The sequence below is a fragment of the Psammomys obesus genome, unplaced genomic scaffold, assembly GCF_907164565.1.
Source record: "Psammomys obesus unplaced genomic scaffold, mPsaObe1.curated_primary_1811, whole genome shotgun sequence".
In the NCBI taxonomy this organism is placed as follows: Eukaryota; Metazoa; Chordata; class Mammalia; order Rodentia; family Muridae; genus Psammomys; species Psammomys obesus.
In genome coordinates, this window is record NW_026596034.1 from 36,904,974 (window position 1) to 36,930,900 (window position 25,927).

General features: G+C 51.4%; 1 protein-coding gene across 1 annotated transcript; it reads right to left on the bottom strand.

Moving 5' to 3' along the window:
• Positions 1 to 1,282: 1,282 nt before the first annotated feature.
• Positions 1,283 to 25,927, bottom strand: Ca5a (carbonic anhydrase 5A). The gene is made up of 7 exons (XM_055621474.1): positions 25,727 to 25,927; positions 19,763 to 19,960; positions 11,019 to 11,137; positions 7,805 to 7,900; positions 7,609 to 7,671; positions 2,563 to 2,718; positions 1,283 to 1,536 (listed from the first exon to the last, which is right to left on the bottom strand). The coding sequence occupies exons 1-7, from the start codon at positions 25,848 to 25,850 to the stop codon at positions 1,393 to 1,395; spliced, it is 900 nt and encodes a 299-aa protein (XP_055477449.1). The 5' UTR covers positions 25,851 to 25,927; the 3' UTR covers positions 1,283 to 1,392.

The window sequence follows — 25,927 nt, forward strand, 5'->3', positions numbered from 1 at the left end:
GAGGTGTGACCTGGCCTCAGGGACTCGGGATGGGATTAAGGATATTGTTCTGGAGAGCTGCTACTGGGTTGTGAGTAAACACCAGGTCACCATGAGGGGTTTTCTAGGAGGCAGTGGGGCTAGACCATAGGCAGAGAGGGGACCATGGATGGTGGATGCCACGGATTCGTAGTCAGGGTGAGGGAAAAGAAAGGTTGGTTTGTGGCTGTGAAGCCAGCAGTGAGAAGGGCAAGACCAGTTCCAGGCCAGCCTGGGGCTATATAGTGGTTCTCTCCAGGGCTTCCAGAAGAAAGCAGCCTTGCCCATACCTTGACTACAGCTTCAGTCTTCCTGAACTCTAAGAATGGTCTCATCAGGTTATCTAAGCCACCAAGCCCTTCACGAAGTGTTATAGGGGCTCCAGGTTTGACATTGAGGAAAGGATATTGGATCCACCCTCTGTGTCACTGAGGACTCTGGGTGGCGCTAGCAATGATCCACAGATGATATCTGTGTGTAGAGAGGAAAGAGCAGAGTTGAGAGGCCAGACAAAACAATCTGGGTGCAGGTAATTTGTTCAGTCTGTTTTAATCTGTTTAGTTTTTGCTTTGGGGTTTTTGTTTTTTTGAGACAGGATCTCACTATGTAGGCCTGGCTGTCCTGGAACTCACTATGTAAACCACGCCGGCCTCAAACTCAGAGATCCACCCCTTCTGCGCCCCCAGTACCCGGATTAAAGGCATGAGCCACCACATCCCATAACTTGCTCTACCTTGGAGGCCACCTTGTACCTATCTTGGATCTCTTTCCCAGGGTTCTACCCTCTGAGCTTAAGTTTCTTTCTCTCTGTTTGTGTGTATGTGTATGTGTGAGAGAGAGAGATTTGGGTACTTTTGTGCACATGTTTGTAGAGATGTAAATGTGCACTTTTTGCATGTGGATGCCAGAGACAATGTCACATGTCAGTCCTTAGACACCATCGTCACTTTGCTTGAGACAGAATCTCTCACTGGTCTGGAATTATACAACATAGTCCTGGCTGGCCGGCCTGCAAGCTCCAGGGATTCACTCCTCTCTACTCCATATTGCTATCACTGAGCACACACCACTACTCTTGGCTATTTGTGTGGATTCTGGGGATCTGAACTCAGGCCCTTTCGAAGCACTTTGTGGGCTGAGCTGTCACTCCAGCTCTGCTCCAGCTTCTTTAAATTTCTTTAAATTTTCTTTAAATTTCTTTAAATTTCTTTAAAATTCTTTAAATTTCTCTTACTTGCAACAACAGCAACAAAAACAGGTCGACTGGAGCAATGATCTCATCTTTTTAATCCGGGCGTGGTGTCACATGGCACGCCTATGAACTGTGCACCCCTTCTTCATCTGTTCCACCTATCCTCAGGCATCATCCTGAGACTAGGACCTTGTTCTCACCCCAGCAGCCTGGAACGATGAACGGACTTTCCGATCCATGAGAGGCTGGAGTGGGCGGTAGTTGTTCACCATTGCCTCCTCTGCCTCACCACACCCAGAGAACAGGAGTGTGCGGAATGCCGACAGCTGGAATAGAGCAGGCAGAGTGAGCCGCAGGCAAGGAGCGATCCAGGCGCCAGGTGTCCCCCCAACACACACTGAATGAGGGGTGTCCCTGTGTGACCAACAGAACATGGTCTACCGGACCAGGGCCTCCTGAGGGTTCATCAGAAGCACGGTAGCTGCCACACTGTTGGTGCTGGAGAACCCTTAGACATGAGGGAACCCCGGTAGCTGCCAAAGAAAGGCCACTGGAGTACTAAGGCCCAGCCGAAAGCCAGCACCATTGTTAGCCATTGCGTGAGTCACTTAGGTAGGGAAGGAGTCCTCTGGGAACGGGTACATTTACACCTTCTCTACCCCATCCCCCACTGAACTCCTGCGATGACTTGTGCACGAACTCAGGGCCAACTTTGAATCACTTCTTTTTTTTTTTTTTTTTTTTTTTTTGAAGAAAGAAAAAATCTTTTTTTCCCAAGGCAAACAGAAGGTCCCATCAAGATTTAAGAATCACTTTAGTTTTTCCCAGGCACAGCCTGGCTGTGTGTCATCAGAACAATGCTCACGCCAGAACCTCAAGGAAAGTGGTGTATGCTAGCCCCGTAACACCCCAGATGTGATCATGGGGCCTTGTACTTGATGGTTCTCACGCAAGTGGAAAATCTTTCTAGCAATTTAGGAGCATCTGAAATATGCCAATGGGGCTGGGAAGATGTGGCTCAGTCAGTGCCAGGCTTGGCTCTGGGCCTAGGATGCATCATGCTGTGCTCCTGTAACGCCAGCCCTGGGGAGGCAGGGCCCGGGGATCCTGGGGCTCACTGGTCAGGTAGCCTAGCCTAATGGGTGAGTTTCAGGCCAATGAGACACCCTGTCTCAGAACACAAGGTGAATGGTACCTGAAGAATGCCGCCAGAGGTTGACCTTAGACCTCCACAATACACACACGCAGATGTGTCAGGCGACAGAGTCCGGCAACACTCTGCCGTGACACCTTGATGAAGATGCGGGTAAAGATGACCTCTTTGGGGGCTGTGGCCCAGCGGCAGTGCTCACCTGGCTCGGGGCCACCTCAATGGGCATCTTCTGGATGATCCAAGTGACTGACTCAGCCAGTGGCGGGGTTGTGAGGGAGCCAGGGTAGGTCCAGTAATCCCTGCAGGCAGGCAGCAGACAAGAAGGGTCAAAGGGTCCCATGGCCACCTGTGCATCCTGGCAACAAGAACCACAGCCCCATCAGAGGTCCAGCAAAAGGAGGCCAGGAAGGAACCAACTGCCTCTCCATCTTGCCACAGCTCTGATGGCCAAACAAGCATTCTGAATAACAGCCATGTGGCCACCATGGTCATATGTGGAAGTAAAAAGAAAATATGACTCTTCTTTACAAAAGAGGGACTCTTAGCATATTTCTCCTTAAAGTTATGCCTCATGTAATACCTTAGATGGGAACACACACACACACACACACACACACACACACACACGAAGAGGGGGTGCCATTTTGCCATTTTCAAATGTGCAATTTGAGGGTTTTAAGGACATTCATATCATGTAGTCATCACCCACATCCATCTCCAGAACTTTCTCTGCCTCATTAAACACTGACTCCCATTCTTCCCTGACCACTAGAAACCACAGTCCTCTTCCTGGCTGTGAACCTGCAGACCCTTGGAAGTCACCATGTCTCCTTCGTGTAGCCCTAGCTGGCCTTGAACTCATAGAGATCTGGGATTAAAGGCCTGTGCTTCCACAACTGGCTTTGCAGCTGTCTTTGCACCTGGCTTATTTTTATGGAGCATATGCGTGGGGGTCTGGCATGGCACATGAGTGTTAAAACAGCTATCCTTCCCCCCCCCGCCCCCACTCCCCATTCTGTTTGTTCATTTGTTTTGTTTTTTTTTTTTCAGGATAGGATTTCTCTGTGTAGCCCCAGCTGTCCTGAAACTCTCTGTGGACCAGGCTGGCCTCAAACTCAGAGATCCATCTGCCTCTGCCTCCCAAGTGCTAGGAGTAAATGCATGCGACACAACGCCTTTCTGAGATGTGGTCTCATGTAGTACAGAGTGCCCTCAAAATTCTGTGATAGACAAGGGTAAATTTGAACCCCTGATCCTCCTGCCTCCACTTCCTGAATTCTGATGTGAACTAGGATGCCCCCTGTGTCCTACGTTACGGCCAGCTGAGAAGCAATCACCATGTGGCTAGTCTGTGTTTCATTTGCATTCGCCCATGTTGGACTCTTGGCCTGCTTCTTCCTTCTAGTTATTTTAAATAGAACGTCCAGAATGAGAGAAGGGGGTGCTGTTTCCTTCTGGGCCACTTTAGGTTCTCAGGGTGTATACATATACACAGGACTTCTGGATCATATGAACATTAAAAAAAATTTAAGGCCCCTCCATGTGTTTTTAACAGTGGCTGCACCAACAAATCTTAGTTTTAAAGCAGCTGCCTATCACCAGGTGGTAGTGGCACATGGCTTTAATCCCAGCACTTGGGAGGCAGAGGCAGGTGGATGTCTGAGTTTGAGGACAGCCTAGTCCACAGAGAAACCCTGATTTAAAAAACCAATAAACAAACAAAGCATCTGCCCGTCTCTCTCAAGCAGCCTGACATAAAAACTGTCCTTGCTGCGGGGGACCTTTCCTCAACCTTCACGTTCTTCTCTCACACAGGGAACAGGTGGGGACCAAGGGCCCCACAGCTGCTCCTGACATATTGCTCAAGCTCTCTGCTCTCCTCCCAAGACAGATGGAGTCAGCCTGGCCTCCGCCTCAGGCCCTGTGTTCACAGTTCATGTTTGCGTGCTTCCTGGGTTTCATAAAGCCTCTCTGAGCTCCCATGGGATGTCACTGCCTATTTGCTCATTCACGAATTTCATTCATTTATTCATACATGTCTGTCTGAGCCGACCTTGAGCCCGCTTTGCCTCAGGTGCTAAGGATACAAAGAAAAGTGGACAGAACAACTCCCTCCCGTGGAGTCCCCCAGAACCAATAAGTAAAACACCAGCACTTTACACTGGGGACTCTGCGATGGAGAAAAGTAACTGGGGAGCAGAATGAATGAGAAGGGGGACAGCGGGTGTTTTTGAAAGGCGTGGTTCCAGAGGACTAATGGGATGACCTCTGAGGACAGACACACAAGACCAGAAGGAAGACTCTGTGCCATGTGGCATGGGTCTTGAGATCTGTGGCAAAGGTCTTGAGCCAGGAGCAGCCTGTTTGGCCTGAGGAACATCAAGGACATGGTGTGGCCAGAAGCAGGAGTGAGGCACAAAAGCAATGAGGCTGGAGAGATGGCTCAGTCGGTATAATACCTGCATTGTGAGCATGAGGCCCCGAGCTCAGTCAGAAGGCTGGTCAGGATGGTGTGTGCTCACGCAATCCCAGAACTGGTGAAGTGGAGCCAGACAGATCCTCGGGGCTCGCTGGCCAGCCAGCCCTCACCTGCTCTGTGAGCTCTAGGACCCCGAGAGACTCTGCCTCAAGAACCAAGGTGGGCAGTACCTAAGGACCAACACTGAGGCCTCCACGTACACCTGCATTCACACAAAGTCGGTGACAGAGGTGACAGAGGAGGGAAGCCTGCAGAGGGTGACACCTTGCCTCAGCCGGGGACTGGGGATCCCTAAAAAACCCCACCTCAGCCGCAGGAGTGCCACCTGCCCCCTGCTCCTCACATCAGGATATCGCCACTCAAGGGTGCAGAAGCTGAGTCCATCTTTCCTGTGAACCTTCTAGTGGCCTAGTGCTCCCTGGGGTCCTCAAGCAAGCAGGTCTGGGACAGCCACATTGGTGAGGGCAAGAGACAGGGGAGACAGAGAAAATGAACCCAGTCAAGGCCCTCAGGCAGTAACATTGACTACTATGCAGGGAACCAGGGGTCCTGCTGATTAAATCCCTAGCTCTAGGGTCCAGGGAGACCCCGAACTTCAGCTAGGCCATCCAACCTGAGCCATGGCATTGTATTCTGGGCTGTGGAAGCACAGGGGAGGAATCCAGAGCTGCAGCAAACCATCCTCAGAGATGGGCTTACTGAGCAGCTGAGCAGGGATTTGAGCCCAAGTCCACCTGACCCTCTCCTCCTCCCTCTACCTCCATCCTCCCTAGAGTCACCATGCTTCAACCCTTCTATAGTCTAACAGGCCCCTCAAGGCAGAAGCACTCACTGAGTCTACTGCAGACAGCTCTGAGTTCAGGACTGCTGCTTGAGACACCCCATCATGTCCCACAACCCCTCCCCCTCCCCAGCCTCCCATCACAACAGTAGATGAGCCTATGTGAGCCCTAATCTTCATTCACACCACAGCTGGGACCCAACCAGTTTAGAAGACCAGCACTGTGCACATCCCACTTTCTTCCAGATAACAAGGCCCTCAAGTGCCCACTCTTAACACCCATATATCTCAAACGGGGAGGTCAGGGCTCTGAGAAGTGGAGTCACTTGCTCAAAACCACAGTTTCCTATCAGATCAAGGGCCTTGGACCCAAGACCTCTTGACTGAGGATCTCCACCACACACCTAAAACCCCTACAAGTCCTAAGCTTGCAGACTGAGAGCCACTGGACCAGGGTTCCTGAGGGTCTCCTAGTCCTCAGCCTCTGGAGCCCTCCATAGTTGGGCCTTCTTGTCTTAAAGTCCTTTTCTCGCCTAGGGTCAGCGCGTCATTTTCAGGGGACTAGTATGACTGGGGCCAGAACTGAGTCCCAGACCCCGTGTCTCCCCCGTAATCAGCCTGAGGGGGAAGCTGGGGGGGTGGGTAGCTCCAGAACCTTCCAAGGAAGCAAAGCAGACCCCTGAGTAAACACTCCCCAGCCAGCCCTTTTCTCTCCTGCCCCTGAGGGGGGCCGAGGCCAGCTGGGAAAACATCCCACATTCCAGTTGGGTTCCGGCCCTGGACCAGCAAGGAAAAGGGCGAGTAGCTGGGCGCCCAGTACCTTGGCCTTGAGGTGTTCCTGAGCCAGGGGACAGAGCAGTGGGGGTAGGAATCTGTCTCCATCCCAAGGGGCATCTGGGCCTCAACATCAAGAGGAGGCGAGGAGCAGATCAAACACTCCTGTGAGCTTTGAGGAAGGGGTGGCCACGCTTTCCTGCAGGGCAGCTCTCACCATTGTTAAGACAGATGGAGGCCTCCTCTGTCCCCATGTCCCCATGTCTAATGGCCACCTTGCTTCCTTTTGCCTCAGACTTCTTTGTTGTGGTACTGAATAAATAAACCCATCTCTTTGGAATTTCCATTTCTCTGTCAAAGTTCCTTCTGGGTTGGTCTTAAAGAAAAGCGACACCATTACTTTGTCATTTTCTCGAGACAGGCTAACACACCAAGGTATACAAAGAATGCCCAGCCACCTTTGGGGTAAACAGGGGTCCTACCAACTGCCTGTGTACTATCAAGCCTGTCTCCCTCTCCCCCAGGTCTGCTCTGACCTCGGTCTCAGTTAGGATCTCTCTCGGGGTACTGGTGGACATCACACCTGAGCCAAGCAAGAACCAAGATGAGTTCAAATTCTCCCACAGGCTACTGGGATTGCCTGGGCAGCCGGACTTGGGGATCCCAGGAGTCCAGCACCCTGTGTCACTGATGGGCAAATGGGCATTAAGATGTGGAAAGCATATCACCCTTCCTTCTGAGCGAAGATTGCAAGTATCTGAAGATGAATGAATTTACGATCTTCCTATTCCCACCTTCCAGGGCTGCAGCTGTCTCCCACTGTGTCAAGTCTGCGCCAGTGCTGGGAGTTGAACCCAGGGCTTTGTGCATGCTGAGCAAGCTCTCCACCAGCTACACCCGAGTCCTCTTTCTTGTTCACCTTTGAAGTCTCATTCTGTAACCCAACCTAGCCCATTATGTAGTCCAGTCTGGCTTTGAACTTTTGGCATTCCTCCTGCCTCAGTCTTTTCAGGTGCTAGAAGGCCAAGTGGCATATGCCACCACTCTCAGTGTTTGGAGGGAAAGTTTCCAAATTCAGCTTAGGACCAGCCCTTAACTTCTGTTTCCAGAAACCAGAGCCTCACACCGTCTGCCAAACTCTTTGAATTTTCCCAAGCGAGTCTTTGCTCTGGCAACTTGGTGCCCAGCTCTGCTAGTTTCATGCTTCTCACCTTGTGTTTTACTTTTGGCAAGACGTCCACCAGCCTCTGCAGGGCCTCGTGCTGGACACCGAGCTGCATGGCACAGACACACGGCGGTTAGCCTGGGAGGCAGCAGAGAGTGAAAATATGCCTTGCTTCTAGGGGGTAGCGTGCAAAAGGTCATGCTTGGTGACCACACCCAGACGTTCTCTGTGGGAGACGTTACCTTTAGAAACACTCCTACCACCGCCAGCCCATTCTCCCCCACAGTGGCTTCCTTGTAATTTTCATATTTCGTGGAATTCCAGTGAACCAAATGGAGCTGAGTAGAGAGAGAGAGAATGTTAATGTCTCGTAATGAAGCAGAAACAGCAGTCACGCCGCCTAGCCAATGGGTCACGCCAATGTCACGTCAGCACACAAGTGCTGGTGGCCGGAGTCCTTTGAGCTCCTTAAACACAGGTGGTGAGAGCGTGTGTCACCGAAGAATGCCCCATGAGGGAGAAGACTCTTGCTTTAGGTTCGCTTCTTCTTGCTATGATACAACACCGTACCAAAGGCAAGGGAAAGGAGAAAGGGCTTTTAGCTCACGACTCAAGGCTCCTGTCCGCCTGTGGTGGTGGGAGAGTCAGGGTGGCAGGATCCCAAGGATCCCAAGTCACATCCTGTCCACAGTCAGAAGGAGAGCAATGAAGGCACGCCCCCTTATGTCACCCCTTCTCCACCTCCACAGGCCAGGACCCCCCCAGGCGTGTTCCCACCCACAGTCTGTGAGGGTTGTGCTGGTTTGAATGAGAATGTCAGCCATGGGCTCACGCATTTGAACACTTGGTTTCCTGTGTGTGTGTGGTGCTGTTTGGGGAGGTCTGAGAGGGTGACCTTGTCGGAGGAAGTGTGTCATTGGAGGTGGGAGTTTAAAGACCATTTCCAATTTTGCTCTGGCTGCTTCATGCTTGTGTTTAAAGATTTGTGCTCTCAGCTTCTTCCGTGTGGCCATGCCTGCTGCTTGTTGCCACGGTGGACATATCCTCCGTAACCATTGCCCAAAGAAATCTTCCTTCTATACATTGCCTTGGTCATGATGGGTTTTGGTTTTGGGTTTGTTTGTTTTTGGTTTTGGACAGGGTTTCTCTGTGTAGCCCTGGCTGTTCTTGAACTTACTCTGTAGACCAGGCTGACCTTGAACTCACAGATCCACCTGCCTCTGTTTCTAAGCACTGAGATTAAAGGCTGGCGTCACCACTGTGGTGACGCACGCCTTTAATCACCATGTTTCATCACAGCAACAGAAAAGTAAAGAAGACAGAGGTCTTCCCACATCAATGAGCATAATCAAAATGATACCATCTGTCAACCTAACAGTGACCAGGAGCCGTCACAAGTGTTTGAGCTGACAAGACAGGAGTGACTTGTTTGATCGTTGGTACCTATGAGTCACTTGGAACAAGAGTCACTAGATAAAACACAGGACGGTGAGACTAAACAGTTTCTCAGTGAGGTCAGTTCCAGCATTGCATCTGCACCTGACCTTGGGCTCTGCCCTGTCTTTTTTTCCTAATCTTTCCATTTCCTGCACGTCGGAGTATGAACCCCACGGGGTCATGTGTTTGCAAAATGACGAGTGAGGGGGCAAGGAGATTACTGTGCCATTGGGGTGGCCGTGGGCCCGGCTGGGAACTGTAGTGATAAGACTGTGGGTAGCTTCCCCTGGGGGAAGTTGCCGAGTTGTCCCTTCCCTCCCACGGACTTCAAGTCAGTTGAACCAAAAACAGATAGAAACTATTTGGAGAAAAAAAAAAAAAAAAGCTACGTCTGTGCTTCTCTTGAAATGAAACAAATAGCAACCGCTGTTCATGTGGTCCTCAGAGTGTGCCAGTGACTTAGAGGGTGGGATGGAGGTACTGGAAGGGTATACCTGGGTGCCATGCAAGTACGACAGCTCTATCAGAGGGGTCCCAGAACCCCCTGGACACAGCGTGATACAGCGTGGGCACGTTTCCCCTCTGTACAAGGACTGCAGTAGAGGCATTCCCAACTGTGCCCAGCCCCGGGTCCTCAGACTCGAGGGACCAGCAAGCCCTCATAGCCAGTAGGCTCTGCTCCTTGCCGTCAGGGCCCCGCAGGAAGCTCTGGGTCCTTGCTCACAGGAAGCATGGATGTTCCTAGCGATGGCATCTGGGACCAGAAGAGTATCCTGTCTGCCTGAGACTTCCTGGAATGCAGCTCCCGGTCTCAGCGATGGAGCCCGAGTTTCCATCATTTCTTCTTGGCTGACAGTTTTTGTAGATCCCTGGCCTTCATTTATTCCTGGCCTGCCTTCTTTCCTCTCTCCCCTTCACCTGGTCACACGGGAGTGTCTGGCATGAGTCAGTTGAGGGCCCATGAACTCTCATCTTAATCAGCTATGGTTCAACCATAGGGGCCTTCTTCCTCAAGTAGACATGTCTGCACAAGAACAAGGTCCCAGCTAGAGAACTGTGACGAAGGATTGATTGACATTGGATGAGGAGCAATGCTGTGCGCTCTCTAGTGGCCACACTTGCCAGTTCAGAAGGAACAAAAAGCGGTGGGCTTCATCTGTGCCTTTGGCTAGACTCTGATGCACTTCTACAGCCAGAAGACGGTGAGATGAGCAGCCAAAATGTTGATTTTATGCCCGAGCTGGGGGTGGAAGGCAGAGGGATGAGAGGAGGAGGGGACAGGGATGGGAAGGGAGCACAACCCTACAGAGGAGATGGTAGATGGAGGAGTGACAAAGTAAATACAGCAGATTGGCAATTCACGTAGTTCTCTCCATTTTCCTTTATCTTGGAAAATGTTCATGATATAATGTTGGGACGTCCACAGGTGCTGCCTATTGCCAGTCACAACTGCAGGGCCAACGCCTCAGCTCTTTTTCTGTGGTGACCTTGCTTTGGGATGTTGGAGAAGATTATTTCAAGGAGGTAGATGGATAAGGGGAGGAGAGAAGGGGAGAAAGAGAGGGGGAGGAGGGCGAGAAAGAGAAGGGAGAAAAGGGGGAGGAGGAGAAGGAAGAGGGGAGGAGTAGAGGAAAGGGAGAGTGGGAGCCTATTGTGGAAGTTTTTATAGAGGATAAACATGAGGCCTCTAGCCCTTAAATGCAGAGCGCCCAGAGCTGAGTGCTATGAGTGAGTCACATCAGTGAGTCACATGACTCCTCAGAAGAGATAGAGATCTCTTTTGTCAACAGAGCAAGATAGCATCCCCCACAACCCCACCCCCACTCCAGGACAAGGCAGCGCCATTAAGTGGGTCAAGCTGTTCTTATTGTTCCAATTGGCATGTGGAAAGCTTTAGGTCCCTGGAAATCAGCTCTGGGCACTTGTGTTGCAGGGGAGGGAGTGAGGGCTGGCCACCCTGTGTGGTAGGCCTGGCATAGGAAGCACCCGGGTGTGTGCTGTTTCATGCCATCTACGAACCTCAGCCGGGTAAGCCTGGCCGTCCACCATGTGCTCCGAGCCCCACTCATTCACTGCTCCCCAGTGGAAGTGAAACTGCTTCAGCCTGTAGTGGGTTTCCAGTGGTCCACCACTGATCCCTAGAAACAAGAGAAGAGACACTTGTGCCTGGACCATGTGGGCCCAGCACTGTGTACGTGGTGTGCTTGTGTGTGTGTGCGTGTGTGTCAACAATTCTATCCCTAAGGGATTGCTGTGCCCAAAACAGGGAGGTCTGTGAAAAGTGGGCCCGGCCTCTGTCTAGAGCAGCACCTGCTCACAGTAAACTCTAGGAGAGATGAGGGCCACTTCCGAGCACAGCCACTAGGTGGCGATAAGGACTATGAGTACCTACATTTGACACTACACAAAGACACAGCGGGTTTCTTTCTTTCTTTCTTTCTTTCTTTCTTTCTTTCTTTCTTTCTTTCTTTCTTTCTTTCTTTCTTCCTTCCTTCCTTCCTTCCTTCCTTCCTTCCTTCCTTCCTTCCTTCCTTCCTTCCTTCCTTTCTTTCTTCCTTTCTAATTCTATGTGCATTAGTGTGAAGGTGTCAGATCCCTTGGGATTGGGGTTACAGACAGTTGTGAACTGCCATGTGGGTGCTGGGAATTGAACCTGTGTTCTTTGGAAGAGCAGACAATGCTCTTAATCACTGAGCCATCTCTCCAGCCCCACAGGCAGGTTTCTGAGTGTGCTAATCATACAAGGATTTCCAAGAGGTTCTTTCCTTTCGAGACAGGGTCTCATGTAGCTCAGGCTGGCACTGAACTTCATATGTAGTTGAGGATGGCTTTGAACTTCTGATGCCCTTGCTCCTACCTCCTGAGTTCTGGCATTACACCTGGACTTCCAGGGATGAACAGAGATAAGGTCCACAGTCCCAGGTAGGGCTGTGCACTGGTTTAACAAGCTCCAGGTGGCTATTCACACTTTTGCCTGTTGCTGACACATTTCCATCAAAGCCTGCTGGACACTTTAGCCCTTACAGAAAGCAGCACCCAGGCACTCCCATGATGGCCAGGCAAGCCTGAGCTCAGGGCAGAGCTGGGAAGCCCGTCCTGTGGTTAGAGATGCCTCCCTGCATATAGCAGACATGCTGGGCCCCCTCAGCCTCCTGCACCAGCCTCAAGTGTCCTCCTCGCTTTCATTCCATTTGTGTGATGAAACACTTTGACTAAAAAGCAACTTAGGGAAGGAAAGAGTTTATGTGGTTTAACTTCCAGGTCACAGTCAGACACTCAAGGGACTCGAGGTAGGAATTCAAGGAGCTTGAAGCAGAAATCATGCAGGGACGCTGTTCCCTAGCTTTCTCTCAGGCTCATGCCTAGCTAGCTTTCTTATACAGCCTCGGGCCATCTGCCCAGGGAATGGTGCCATCCACGGTGGGCTGGACCCTCCATATCAGCTAACCATCAAAGACAATGCCCCTCAGACAGACCCACAGGAAATCTGATCTGAGAAATCCTTCAATTGAGACTTCCTTCTTAGGTGACCCTAGACCATGTCAAACTGACAGTTAGAGCTGACCAGGACACTAAGTGGCAAATGGGGATCATGCCACAAGGAGTGAGAGATGCCGCTGAGCCCTGACTGCCACCGGCTGATGGGCTGTGCTTGCTTTTCGAAGCTGGTAGCACCACACAGCACACTGGGGACAGAGGTAGTGCTTGCTTGTGCTGGGGTCTGGGTAGGCCCCCGGGTGGGAACAATACTACCATCTCCTTATCCCAAAACAAGATGATTGCTCTGGAGCGTCACCATCTCATACAGTTTTAGAGCCTCATGCTAGCATCTAACTCCAGAGAAGAGGCTGGAGAGATGGCTCAGCAGTTCAGAGCACTGGCTGCTCTTCTAGGAGACCAGGAGTTCAATGTCCAGGATCCACATGGCAGCTCACAACCATCTGTAACTCTACTTTCCAGGAATCTGATGCCCTCTTCTGCCTCCATAGCCGCCAGCACACAAGAAGTGCATAGAGACACACGCAGGCAAAAACCACCCACATACATAAAATAAAACTTAAGAAACTCCACAGATGAGGGCCAAGAAATAAAAAGATGTCTCAGTCAGCAAAGCGCTCGCCTTACGGGCATTAATATCTGAGTTTGAACCAGGTAGAGTGGTGTATGTCTTTAATCCCAGCACTTGGGGGGCAGAGGCAGGGGGATTTCTGTGAGTCTGAGGCCAGCCTGGTCTACAGAGTGAGTTCCGGGTCAGCCAGGGCTACATAGTGGGACCCTGCCTTGAAAACAAAAATCAAACAAGATCTGAGTTTGATCTCCAGAACCCAGGCTCAGTGGTGTGGGCCACACGAGGATCCATGGGACTCACAATGTATACACTCAGTGTGGAGCAGAGCTATAGCTGGAATTTTTAGCCCACAGAAACAGCCTTCTCCCCAGTGACTGACAGTCTAATCAGGGGGTGCCATATACTGGGTGTTGAGGTTCTGGTCTGCAAATGAGAGGGTCCAGGCTGAGCTGAATTTATGGCAGAGTTTGCATCCTAGGACCCTGTCTGGTTCTCTTGGGCCACAAAGGCAAAGGGAGCAGCTGCAATCATGATCCCTTGACAGGTGAAGTCCACGCTAGCTAAACTGGGGCCATTCCCCCTGATAACATCCCCCTTTGCAGAACAACCCTGTGAGCTGGAGATCCTGTCTGCCTCAGTGGAAGGTGGGCTTCCTCATGAAGGGCAGCCCCGTGGGGTGCTTGGGGAGCCACCTGAGACAGGAAAAGACGACTCTTCTCTCATACTCTCCAGGGGGCATCCATGTCTGAACAAGGCACTTTCTGGCTCTGTGGGGACCACTTGTGCTGGGGATCTAGCAAGCACACAGAAAAACAACCCCAAAGGCAGAGTGAAGGATACCAGATAAAAATAAGGGAAGGCCAGGTGTGGCCGTACACAGATTTGATCCCAGCACTCTGGAGGCAGAGGCATAGAGATCTCTGTGAGCTCAAAGACAGCCTGGTCTACATAGTGAGTTCCAGGACAGCCAAGGCTACATAGTGAGGCCCTGTCTGAAAACAAAACAAAAGAAAGAACAAAACAAGAGAAGAGGTGCTTGCTGGCCTGCCCAGGAGGCAGGTGGAGTCTTAACGTCTCGAAGCAAAGAAAGGTAACCATGTGACTTGTGCAGGAGAGGCTCTGGGCAAGCAAAGTCCGGGGAGAGGCCAGGAATCCAGGCATCTCACGTACTCGGAGCTTGGGGCCCTTTTGAGGCCAGGGCATGGTGATCATCTGTGATCATAGTGCAGCCAAGAATGCTCTCAAACAGAGGAGCAGTCCTGGGCTTTTTCAAGTTGGAACAGAAAATTCTCACTGTGACAATGTTTCCAAAATTAGTCCCGAAGGCAGAGGCAGCCACAGCAAAGTGGCAAGTGTTGCTTACTTAAGGCCTGGACAGGCATCCTTCATAGCTCTTTCTGCGGCCTGGTCTGGGTTTGCAGGCTCCAGGGATTGGGGTGGGTGTCCGCAGGCACATGGGCCCTAGCTGGAGTGATTCTACAGCTATGGCTTGCCTAACGCTTCATCCCTTCTGGCTTTGGTTCCCTATTCAAGTTCCCCCAGAGACGTACTGTCCAGCATGTAGGAAGCCTTCCGAGGAACAGAATAATTAATAGCTGTTCACATCTGTGTTTGAAATAAAATAGCTGAGAGCAAGTGTCACTGGCTGAGTGTGCGTGTTCCCACATTTTGTTTCTGGTCTCCAGCTCAAACAGCTGTCAGCAGTGCCCACCATGAGGTGACTGATGACAAGCTATATGCTGGACACCGTTCGTGTAGGGAACCAGGATGGCCTTACACGTGGAGGTAGAAGCTCGGCTTTGAGATGAAGACACTGAGTGTCTTACTTAGGGTCTCTATTGCTGAGATGAACACCATGATCATAAACAACTTAGGAATGAAAGGGTTTCTTCCACTTCCACATCCCAGTCCATACTGGAGGAAGTCAGGACAGGAAGTCAAGCGGGGCAGGAACCTGGAGGCAGCAGAGGCCATGGAGAGGCCATGCTCCCCATGGTTTGCTCAGCCTGCTTTCTTATAGAGCCAGGACCACCAGCCCAGGGGGTGTGTCTACACCCATGATCATCAAACAAGAACAATCTGGTAGCAGACCAATATAGTGAGGGCATTTTCTCAACTGAGGTTCTCTCTTCTAAAAGGACTCTAGATTATGTCAAGTTGACATAAAACTAACCAGCACACAGAAACTGAAGAGTTAAGGCACCTTTTCCAGGTGACCTGTTGACCCTGGCTCCTGTTGGACATATAAGCCACTGACTTTGGTCGAAGAGTTTAAAGCCAAGCACTGTTGCTTTCCTTGGAGGAAAGGAACTTGAGAAAAAGAATCAGATAAGCAACGAATAACTGACTTTTCACAATGATAACACAATGACTAACTTTTAAAAAGAGGCAAACGGGAGGCTTGGGGAAGAGAGCCTTTTGCTTGCCAGCCTTGGGCCTCCCAGACTGCCATCAGCAAGGTTTGTCCACAGAGGCCTGACGATCCCCCATCGCTCTGTGTTGTCTTATTTTATCTTCTGAGATAACGAAGATAAACTAAGGTGAGTACATCAGCCAGAGCCACTCTCCAAGTAAAACTACAAGTGACATTCAAGGCGGAGAGTGCACTGGGATGGCTGGCTGGCTGGCTCCTCTGTTATAACAGTCCCTGTTAAAAGCCACCTTTTTGTAATTCCGAGCTTTCCCCAGGATAGAACAGGCCTTTGGCAAGAACAGCAGCTGCTTAAGGGCTTAAAATTAGCATAAGAGAAGCTTGGGAAACTCTTGTTAGTTGGAACTACAAACACCCCAGAATTTCAGCAGCTGTCAACCTGTGAAGTTCAAGACTAAAGGGCTTCTCTGTCCCCAGTCCTCACTAGGTGAGAACAAGCCACAGCTGGCCAATAGCTATTGGCATTGCCCAAAGGATACTGCAAACCTCACAGAACATGGGCTTGAACACGAGGCCACCTTGAGATCAGTCCTGGCCTCCACAGGGTGTGGCTTTGTGCAAGGTGTTTTCTCTGTATCTCATAGGTGATGTTTGTAGAAGGAAGAACCAGCCTGCTTCCATCTTAGGCTTACAAGCTATCTTACGGTAAGGACAAACTAGGTTCATTCTCGTTTATGATGAAGCCTTTGTTTTTCAAGCAACAGACACCGTTTCTCCCAAAACAGGGCCTTTCTGTAAAGACACAGGCAGACACATCTACTGAAAAACATACATTAGGAGCCAGGCATTGTGATACACGCTTGCAATTCCAGTTCTCAGGAGGCTGGGGAAGAAGGTTATCTTGAGTTTGTAGCTAGCCTGGGTTTCATAGTGAGTCCCAGAGACCAAGGAAGTAAACAAAAAAGTCTGGAAGACAGGTAGGAAGGAAGAAGCCAGCATCCACTAGAAGGGACCCTACCTATCACCTCTCTCTCTTCAACTTCATATAGCATCTTGAAGTCACCAATCCACACAGGCTCACTGATCCCTGGAGCCTTCTCTCTAATGGAGATAGCCCTGCCAGGTACCTCACCTAGCTAGGACCTTAGAGAGCTATCCTGTGGTTTGGGACTGTTGGGAGACATTGCAGAGACCAGCGATACAAGGAAGGAGGCATGTATACCGGGGTCAGGTCTGTGGTGGCCAACAGCAGCACCCTTGGACTTGGACTTTCGAGAATAAAGCTGCTCTGGGGTCTCTTGGCTTTGGTGATGACCATTAGTTGTCACATAGAGGATCAGAGGCCATGGTGGACTGTGGAAATGTTACCAGAACTTTTACAGGCAAAGCCTGGGCCCTGGAAGCCCCGGCAAGATAGGTTCAGCCTCTCATCCCCAATATCCCACTTAAAGAAATAGGTACCAGCCAGGTGCAGTGGCACATGCCTGTAGTTCCAGCACTCGGGAGGCAGAGGCGGGAGGATCTCTGTGAGTCTGAGGCCAGCCTGAGTGTAGGACAGCCAAGGCTACACTGAGAAACCCTATCGAGTTAGTAATAATAATAACAGACAAAGATCTTCAATAGTCAAGGCTAGCCTCACCTTTTGACCTTGACCTCTTGAACCCCTCCTGCCTTCATGTCCCATGTGGTAGAATTACAAGCCATTCTAGGCTCTTTCCCTATGAACTATTTGTGATGCTGAGAATTCTTTTGGTTGTGTGCTGCAGAAACTCAAACTGTCTTAAGCAAAGAAGAGGGAATTTATTTGGCTTCAGTTTTAAAAAGTCTGGGCAGTTGGGTGTAGTGGTGCACACTTGTAATCCCAGGACTTGGGAGGCAGAAGCAGGCAGATCTCTGTGAGTTTGAGGCTAGCCTGGTCGACAAAGCTGAGTCCTGAGTCTAGGACAGCCAAGTCTACACAGAGCAACCCTCTCTTGGGGTTGGGGAGGGGAGGAATAGGCACAGCCGGTTCCAGGGTCACAAAGGACTCCCTGGGTGGGTTTCCTAGAGGTAGCAGGTTCTGTCAACAGTCCTGGCCACTGCTCAGGGGTGAGCCAAACTCAGTGACTCTCACCAGTGCGTAGCCAACCTAAGGGTGTCACTGACCTGAAGCAAAATGTGCACAAGAGCAGGGACCGTGGCCTCCCACAGGATCTCAGGGCACAGCTCTGGGAGTGTGAACAGGGATGGAGGGCCAGCTGCTGGGAAGCCTCACTCTCTTAACCCCAGCTGGCCCTGGTTCACCGTAACTTGAGCACTGTGGGTAGACAGCAGCCTTCCAGTTTGACCTCGGCCTGACCCCACCCCTGGCACCACCACCATCCCCATCTGGATCAAAGGGAAGCTCCCCACAGTGTGCGCAGACAGACACAATCATGTGAGTAGCTCCCTCTTCTGTCACATAAGCCAGCAGCCTGCCCCCGGCTGGCATCAGCCGGGTCCAGTCTGCTTTCACTGTATCTGTCCTGTGGCTTCCCTCGCTTGGCTCTAGTTCCCACTTTCCACATTCTCTGTCTTCTTCATTCACCTCCGTCGGAAATCAGGAACAGAGGGTGGAAAATGCCAGGGAGGGGGGGAGGGGATGGCACCGCAAAACAGTTTCCAGTCAGAATGAGGAAATGACTCTTCCATTCAAAAAGAAAAAAACTGGATGGAAAGGAGGGAAGAACAGAGTAATGTCTGAGAAGACAGAGGTATGAGAGGGAAGGGAACAACAAGTTCTGCCCCTCAGAGTGACTGAGAATTATCTCCCAGCTCCACCACCAGAGACTCAGGCGCCTGGCACTTTGTGAAGGTAGAGTGTGAAACAACCCCACCACGGAACACGGTAAGCCTGGCTGTGGCTCTTACACCTTTACCCAGCCCTGGAAGACCAGCTGCTTACCCTCAACAGCCTTCTATGGTTTGTTTTTTCCTCAGTCCTGGGATGGGAAGGCGTCCTACTCTATTCCTGGCTCTGTCCTCGTAGGGCATCACGACTCAGGTGACTGCTGGTCACACCCTTCCACCCCCTCGAGTAGGCACCACTTCCCCACCCTGCTCAGGAAGAGAAGAATGGCAGCTGTGTCAGTCAGTTAATGTGTAGATTCCTGAGACCCCGTCTCTCACTCTTGTACCTCATAACTTAAAATTTCTCTAGGTCGACTTTGGCTCTCGGTTTTCAGGGGGCACAGTCCATTGTGTCAGGGAAGGATGGCAGACCGACTCCGTGATAGCAGGAGCAGAAGCTGGAGAAAGGAGCCAGGGGCTGGGGAGATGGCTCAGTCACACAAGCATGAGGACCTAATCCCCAGGACCCACATAAAAAGTAAGGTGTGGAGCCAGGCATGGTGGCGCACGCCTGTAATTCCAGCACTCAGGGAGGCAGAGGCAGGCGGATCTCTGCAAGTTCGAGGCCAGCCTGGTCTATAAAGGGAGTCCAGGACAGCTACATAGAGAAACTCTGTCTTGAAACAAAACAAAACAAGACAGTAAGGCATGGTGTTTGTGCATGTAATCCCAGCGCTAGAGAGGCGGAGACAGCTGGAGACAGGCGGAGCTGGGGCTTGCTGGCCTGCCAGCCTAACCTACTGGTTGAGTCTCAGGTCAGCGAGAGATCCTGTGTCTCACAAACCAAGGAGGAAGGCTCCCCAGGATAATGCCTGAGGTTGACCTGTCTGGCCTCTATATGCACAAGCACGCCTGTACATGTACACACACACACACACACACACACACCCTGTCTCAAAAAAAATTATATATATATAAAATTTAAAAATAAAGCCCCTGTTTATATCATGTCCACTAATATCCCAAACAGAAGAAAATTACCAGGGGCTACACCTGGTCGAGGGGAAGGAGCAGGTGGGGTTGGGAAGTAAGGAGAGGAGGAGGAAGAATCTGGAGATAATATATGTTCCCGAGACTTGCCCCAGGCACCCACTTCCAGAAAGGCTCCATCTCCTAACAGGTTTTTTTTTCCCTCTGAGACAGGGTTTCTCTATGTAGCCCTGGCTGTCCTGAACTTTTGTTGTAGACCAGGCTGGCCTTGAACTCACAGAGATCCGCCTGCCTCTGCCTCCCTGAGTGCTGGGATTACAGTTGTGTGCCACTGAGCTGGGCTTCTCCATAAAAAGAGCCATCAGCCAGGGGGTAGGGTGGGATGGGGAGGGGTGGGGAGGGGTGGGGTGGGAGATGGGGTGGGCAGGATGTTCAAGCACTCCAGCCTATGGGAACAGTTCAAAGGCAGACTACCTTGATCCCAGCTGGGTAAATCCCAGCCGGGTAAATCCCAGCCCAGCTCACCTGACTCCTCACAGGAATCGTCAAACTCCACCTGGAAGAAGTAACCGGTGTTCCAGAGGCACCTGCAGGAGGCAGCATCGTAGGAGACCCTGAGCGGCGCCAGCTGTGGGTCATAGACACCGTCCCTCCGCTGGATGTTCACAGGAGACTGCCGGCTGCCTCCCAGGGAGGAGACTGGGCCAGTCCAGAGGGGGTGTCCTGGAGACAGGGAGGAGTTGAGACTGAGGCCACAGGGACCCGAGGGCCCAGCTCTGAGAAACAGACCCAGCAGGGAGCTCTGGGACCTTCTCCCTGTCCAGCCTCTTAACTCCTAGGTACCATATGCAGGCTTGTTCACCTAGCCTGTGCCTGTGTGATCTGGGCTTCCGTGTGGTCCTCCTTGTCTAGAGCAGTGGTCCTCAACCTCTCTAACGTGAAGACCCTTTACTACCGTTTCTCTTGTTGTGGTGACCCACCCACCCAACCATAAAATTCCTTTCGTTGCTACCTCATAACGGTGACAGGTGGGCACCGGCAATCTATAGAGTGTGGCTACAGGCGAAGGAGGGAGATCTTTAGCTCCTGTTAGTGATAGGAACAGCAGCAGTTGGGACAAGGGTGGGGAGTGTGTCCCTGAAACGTTCTGGACAGGAGCTAGGGAAAGAAGCAGTGGGAAGCAGGGTTGGTCGAGCAGAGATGAGAAAGTATCAGCTTCGTTGCTCAGAGTTCTGGGAAGCTGCCGGTGACCAACGGTCGGACCCCCTAGGCCCCAGAACTGTAATTCTGGCAACTATAAGAAACAAAGGTCCCAAGTTTTCAGGATCTGCCCAGGAGCTGTAACAGGATCAGATGTTGCCTGCTGCTGCTCTCTGCTGAAGGATTAGACCTGCTGCCAGACACCAGGCCCCTGGAGATAATGAGGGGTAAAGCCTCCAACCTGAGTGCCTACAGCAGCCATCTCTTGGATCTCGTGGCTGGCAGAGCTGTAAGCCTCTGAGACCATCAGTCTAGGCCCTAGCCCTTGACACTCGAGGGCCTGGGGCTTGCAGCTTTCTTGTGCCTGCTGAACTCTTGGGTGGAGTGGAAGTATCCCAACAGGTTGATTGGTGACAGCACCATGGATCATAGACATGGAACAGCTCTGGCTCCTGCCTCACACGGCCTAGCAAAGGTGTTGCACAGGCCCCCCCCCCCCCAAGAGGATGATTAAATCTGCCTCCCAAGCTGGTCCCGAAGAGTTCTACAGACCGCTTCTGCCTCTGCCCATGTGTGCCCCTTCTTATGGTGTCTAACAAGACTGGAGAGCTACCACAGCCAGCCTGGAATCTTGCAGCTACCCAGGGCCTCATCAGTGTGTCCCTCTTATGCAAAGTGACACCATAAAGCCTGCTCTTTGTTGGCCTGCAGTGTAGTTTTATTTTTATTTTTATTTTGCTTTTGCTTTTTTTTTTTGAGACAGGATCTATAGCTCTGGCTGTCCTGGAGCTCCCTATGTAGACCAGGCTGGCCTTGAGCTCACAGAGATCTGCCTCTTTCTGTTTCCTGAGTGCTGACACGAAAGTCGTGGGCTACCAAGCCTGGATTACCTGTGCTCTATTCAGAGGGCCTCGGGGCCAGCACGGACCTTGGCTACATCCAGGGTAACAGAGACTCAAGTGTTTACCTGCTACAAACCACGCATTTGATCTTCCCACTGGGCAATGGGTGTTTAACACAACTGCCAAAGGCTGCAGTGAAACTAAATGCAGCAGCATCAAAAGTCCCTATCAGAAGCTCTCTTCCAGCCCGGCCTCTCAGGCCTCCCTGACTCAGAGACTCAAGGTGAGAGAAGAGTGGAGATTTTGGGACCTGTTCACTGAGCTGTGTAAATGAGGTCGTCAAGAGGGAAATATCCTCCACCAAAGAGAGAGGGGAGCTTCTCACTGGTATATGTCAAGTGTTGATACCACCTGGATACAAAATAAGTCTCAAATGGTTACACTGGCCTCCTGTGACCACCTCGCATAGCAAGATAAAGCCAGAGCTAGGTAAAGTTGGCTTTGTGGTCCTGCATGCTGGAGTTCACTTTTAATTCCAACACTTGGCAGAGGCAGGTTAGACCTCTATGAGTTCGAGGCCAGCCTGGGCTACATAGTGAGACCCTCTCTCAAACAAACAAACAAACAAATCACCATCGTCATTGTCGTAAGTTGGTTTGGTTTCAGATGGGAAGTAATGCAAGTAAAACAGAGCTCCTCTTAAACCATTTAACAAAGCTGTGGCCCTGGTGCAGATGGCAAGAGCTGTCGATAGAGCCAAACCTTCTGTCCCTGGAACTAATCTAGTGACAAAAGTGAAGACCCAAAACATCCCGGTGTGGTGGCCTATGCCTGGAATCTCAGCACAGCAGGTGGATCTCTGTGAGTTCAAGGCCAGCCTAGTCTAAAACGAAACAAAACAAACAAAGAAAAAGACACCTTCCATTCTCTGGGATTGCTGACCAATCAGCAGACACCTGCTCCTTCCCCTCGACCAGGTGTAGCTTCCATTTGGGATATCAGTGGACATGATACAAACAGGGGCTTTATTTTTAAATTTTATGTATTCACACACACACACACACACACATATATATATATATATATATATTTTTTTTTTTTTTGAGACAGGGTCTTTCTACATGGCCCAGGCTGTGTCCTGGAACTCACAGAGATCTGCGTGCTTCTGCCTCTTCTGGCTGAGCAGGAGCTTTTAAATATGTCTGCATGGTTGGGTTCTCCATGAGAGAACTACATCCTAGTGGGGATGAGAGCAGGGTGGGAGGAGGGAGTTGGGGCGTGTGAGGAGTGCATAGAACAGAGGTGGCCCACCCCAGCTGGGATTTGGCCCGGCCCCTGAATGAGCCAAACTCAGGAAGACCCACCAACCTGTGAGCATGAAAAACCTATTGAAAGGTTCATGCCCAAGTGCCATTAAGCCCAACACTCTGGAGGCAACCAAGCGGATCCCAGAGTGTAAGGCCAGCCTGAGAATTTCACCATACTTGGTAAGAACCTGTCTCAATAAAGCCAAACCAAAAAACTTCCAGGAACGTGCACCCAGGATCTGGATGTTTGTGGAGGGCAGAGGGCAATCTTGGGCGTCATTTCTTAGGTACCATCCATCTGGTTTTGTTTGTTTGTTTGTTTATTTGTTTGTTTTGGACAGCGTCTCTTGTTGACCTGGGACTCAGTCATTATGTGAGGTTTGCTGGCCACTGAGCCCCAAGGATCTGCCTTCCCAGCACTGGAGATTACAAGACCAGTCTCAGTGAATTCCAGTTGTCCCTGTAGCTATGTCCACTGAGGCCAGAGAGCGAGTACCTTAGTGGCACAGCAGGCCAGTAGTGATACATGCCCACCCCTTCATTTGCCTGAAGGGCTATGCTATGACTGGCGCAGACCCATGTCACACCCACCTCTGGCTACATAACTGATTTACTGAGTTTCCTTTTGGAGTCAGCTGGAAGACGCCCCCCTGTTTTGTTCTCTCATTTTGCAACATCAGGTCAAAAAAAAAAAGGTTTCTCATGTAGGGCATGATGGTATACTCCTTTAATCCCAGCATTTGCCGGTAGGGCAGCGAGTGGCATGTGGCTCTCTGTTTTAGAGGCCATCCTGGTCTACAGAGCAAGTTACAGGACAGCCAGGGCTACACAGAGATACCCTGTCTTGGGGTAGGGGTAGGGGGTAAGGGTTGGGAGTGACCTTGTCTTTGGGCTGAGCAGGTAACTTGGGGGGGAGGTGTGTGGAGTGCCAGTATTGATAGGCATGCGTATAGCAGCATTTCGATGACGGCTGAAGAATTCCAGAAAGTGACATGGTCGGGAGCAGAACAGTGATGACATTGGACCTTATGAAGACAGAAGACAAGCTGCCAAGTTTGGTCACCAGAGGAGTTCCAGGGAGCTGCCAGCCCTTAAGGGCCAAACTTCAGACAGCTGTAGGCATGATCCCCTAGCCCGGCGCATTCCGGAACAGTAACACAGCAAGGGCTGTCTACTGCTGCTCACAGCTGGTTGAGAGCCAAGTACTGCAGCAGTTGCCAAGAGCTGGGGTTAAAGCTCAGAGCCGTGAGCCTTGAACCTGAGAGCCTGGAGGCAGAAGACTGGCTTATAAAAGCCAGGGTGGCAGGCCCCGGCTCTCAGGCCTTGGTGTGTGAGTTCTGGCTCTGCCGGTCTAGTCTTTGGGCTTTGGGCACTCAGAGCTCAGGCTGCCAGCACTGCAAGAGCTGCTTGCCCACTCATAGGATGTGTCTGGGTAGAACAGAACCTGGGCTTGTTGACTGGAAACAATGGCCTTGTTATGTTCTTTTAACAACTCGGAGTGGTAAATGCTCTTATTAACCTCCCTTGACAGCTATGGAATGTCCTCTGGGTAGGGCATGACTGCAGTCATCTTAAAATTAGAGCAGCTGTGGCCACAGGAGACCCGTAACAGGAGCCCGTTGACATTTCCTCATAGAAGGAGTGGGAGGAGACAGGCCCTCACATGAGATCCCAGCCACCCCACCCTTTTCCCTACTGCATTGGTCTTGGAAGATGCTAGACTATAAAGAAGACACAGAGGGTAGAGGGTCACTGAAGGGGGGGTGGCTCCATCTTTGCAGCTTTGGGAAGGCTGTCACCCACCCTGGTGGGACTTTTCAGTGATGCAGCTGTTTGAGTCACCCACACTCCTATTCACAGTCCTGCACCCACAATCCTGTAAGCTCAATAAATCGCTGCTTCATCAAGCTGGACTTCAGTGGAACTGTGTCTTTGGTCTGTTGTCAGTGCCCTATCTGGGGTGAGAGAGGTTAGTTCACATCTTCCTGGGAAAACCTGAGGCTCAGAGAGGTTAAGACAGTTGCTGAGAAACATGCAGCTACAGAATGGTGGGGTTGGGACTCTCTTGATGGTCCAAAGCGTCAACCTAAGGATGGTGGAGGAGGCAGTTATGATGTCCACCCTTCGGGAAAGAAGGTGCAGCCTAGGAGTTTCAGGACTGTGCTCTCACGGATGCATCTTTATGGGGTTGGGAAAGTGCTAGAAGACTATGCTCAGAATCCTTCCTAGCCATGGGCCGGGTGTAGCTTGTGTGGCAGTCTAAGCAGGTGTTCTCCTCTGGTATGGCTGACTGGACAGTGAGGCTGCTGAGGGATGGCTTCTGTATCTCCGACAGGCTCTCTGAAGGCACTGCTCATCTGGAGAACCATGAGAGAGGGAGGTGACAAGGTTCTCACCCCAGATCCTCCTGGGCTGGGGAGTACCATGCGGGCCCCAGTGGCTGATTTATGAAGGGCAGCTTGCATTTCTACTCCCTACATCCCCGAGAAGTTCCTGCTTCCAGGGTCTCAGGATACTGGGCTGGGACTGCTGGGGAGGTAATGTTCACCCTCCAGGCTGTTTGTCATCCTTCCAGGCCTGAGATCCTCATCAGGGAAGGCCTTCAGGGAGCAGGCTGGGAGGCCTGGCTGCTTCTTGGGCAGCCCTGGGGTCTGCAGACAAAGCTGTGTGGTGCTGGGCACCCTGGAATGAACAGCAGAGCCCATGGGCACCAGGCTTCCCACCACTGGCTCCTCACCAGATGCCACTTCCATCTTGCCTGACTGTGGCTGAGGAAACCAAGGCTTAAGGAGGCAGGGCATTTAGTAAAGATCTCATCTCTTCAGAAGTTACCTTGTCTACACACAGAGCTCAGGGCCTGGCCCTTCCAAATGCTGAAGCCCAAGTGCTGAGTCAGGATACATAGTTTTACAGGGAAGCTTCTTAGACCCAGCTGGAGGCTTGGAGCATGCTCTAGCCATTCGCAGTACCCCTCTCTCCCTATTACCCCTGAGCCTGAGTTAAGGGACTCATTCAGGGTCACCAGATGCCAGAGACACTGTACAGATCAGACGGAAGCCAGCCAACTTGGACCACTTAAAGCCACCCTAAGACTTCGCCAACCTTAAGTCACATCTGGGACAGCCGGAGAATCTACTTACGGGCACAGTTGCTGTGTTTCTCTGCACAGGAATGCTGGGAGCGCCAGTGTGGTGGCTTTGTGGCATGGAGAGGTCCCCTGTGCCTGAGGATGGCTAAGGGCTTGTAGAAGCCTCTCCGCAGCATCGTGGCTCTGAGAACAGGGGGCTGGTCCCCCACTCTCTGCCCGTGGTTTGGTCAGGGCCACTGTGGACTGGGGTGAG

Coding starts and splice junctions, on each gene's coding strand:
- Ca5a (XM_055621474.1), bottom strand. CDS start 25,850: ATGCTGCGGAGAGGCTTCTACAAGCCCTTAGCCATCCTCAGGCACAGG. Junction 19,961..25,726: donor GAAACACAGCAACTGTGCCC/GTAAGTAGATTC, acceptor CCCTGTCTCCAG/GACACCCCCTCTGGACTGGC. Junction 7,672..7,804: donor TGGTAGGAGTGTTTCTAAAG/GTAACGTCTCCC, acceptor TGTGCCATGCAG/CTCGGTGTCCAGCACGAGGC.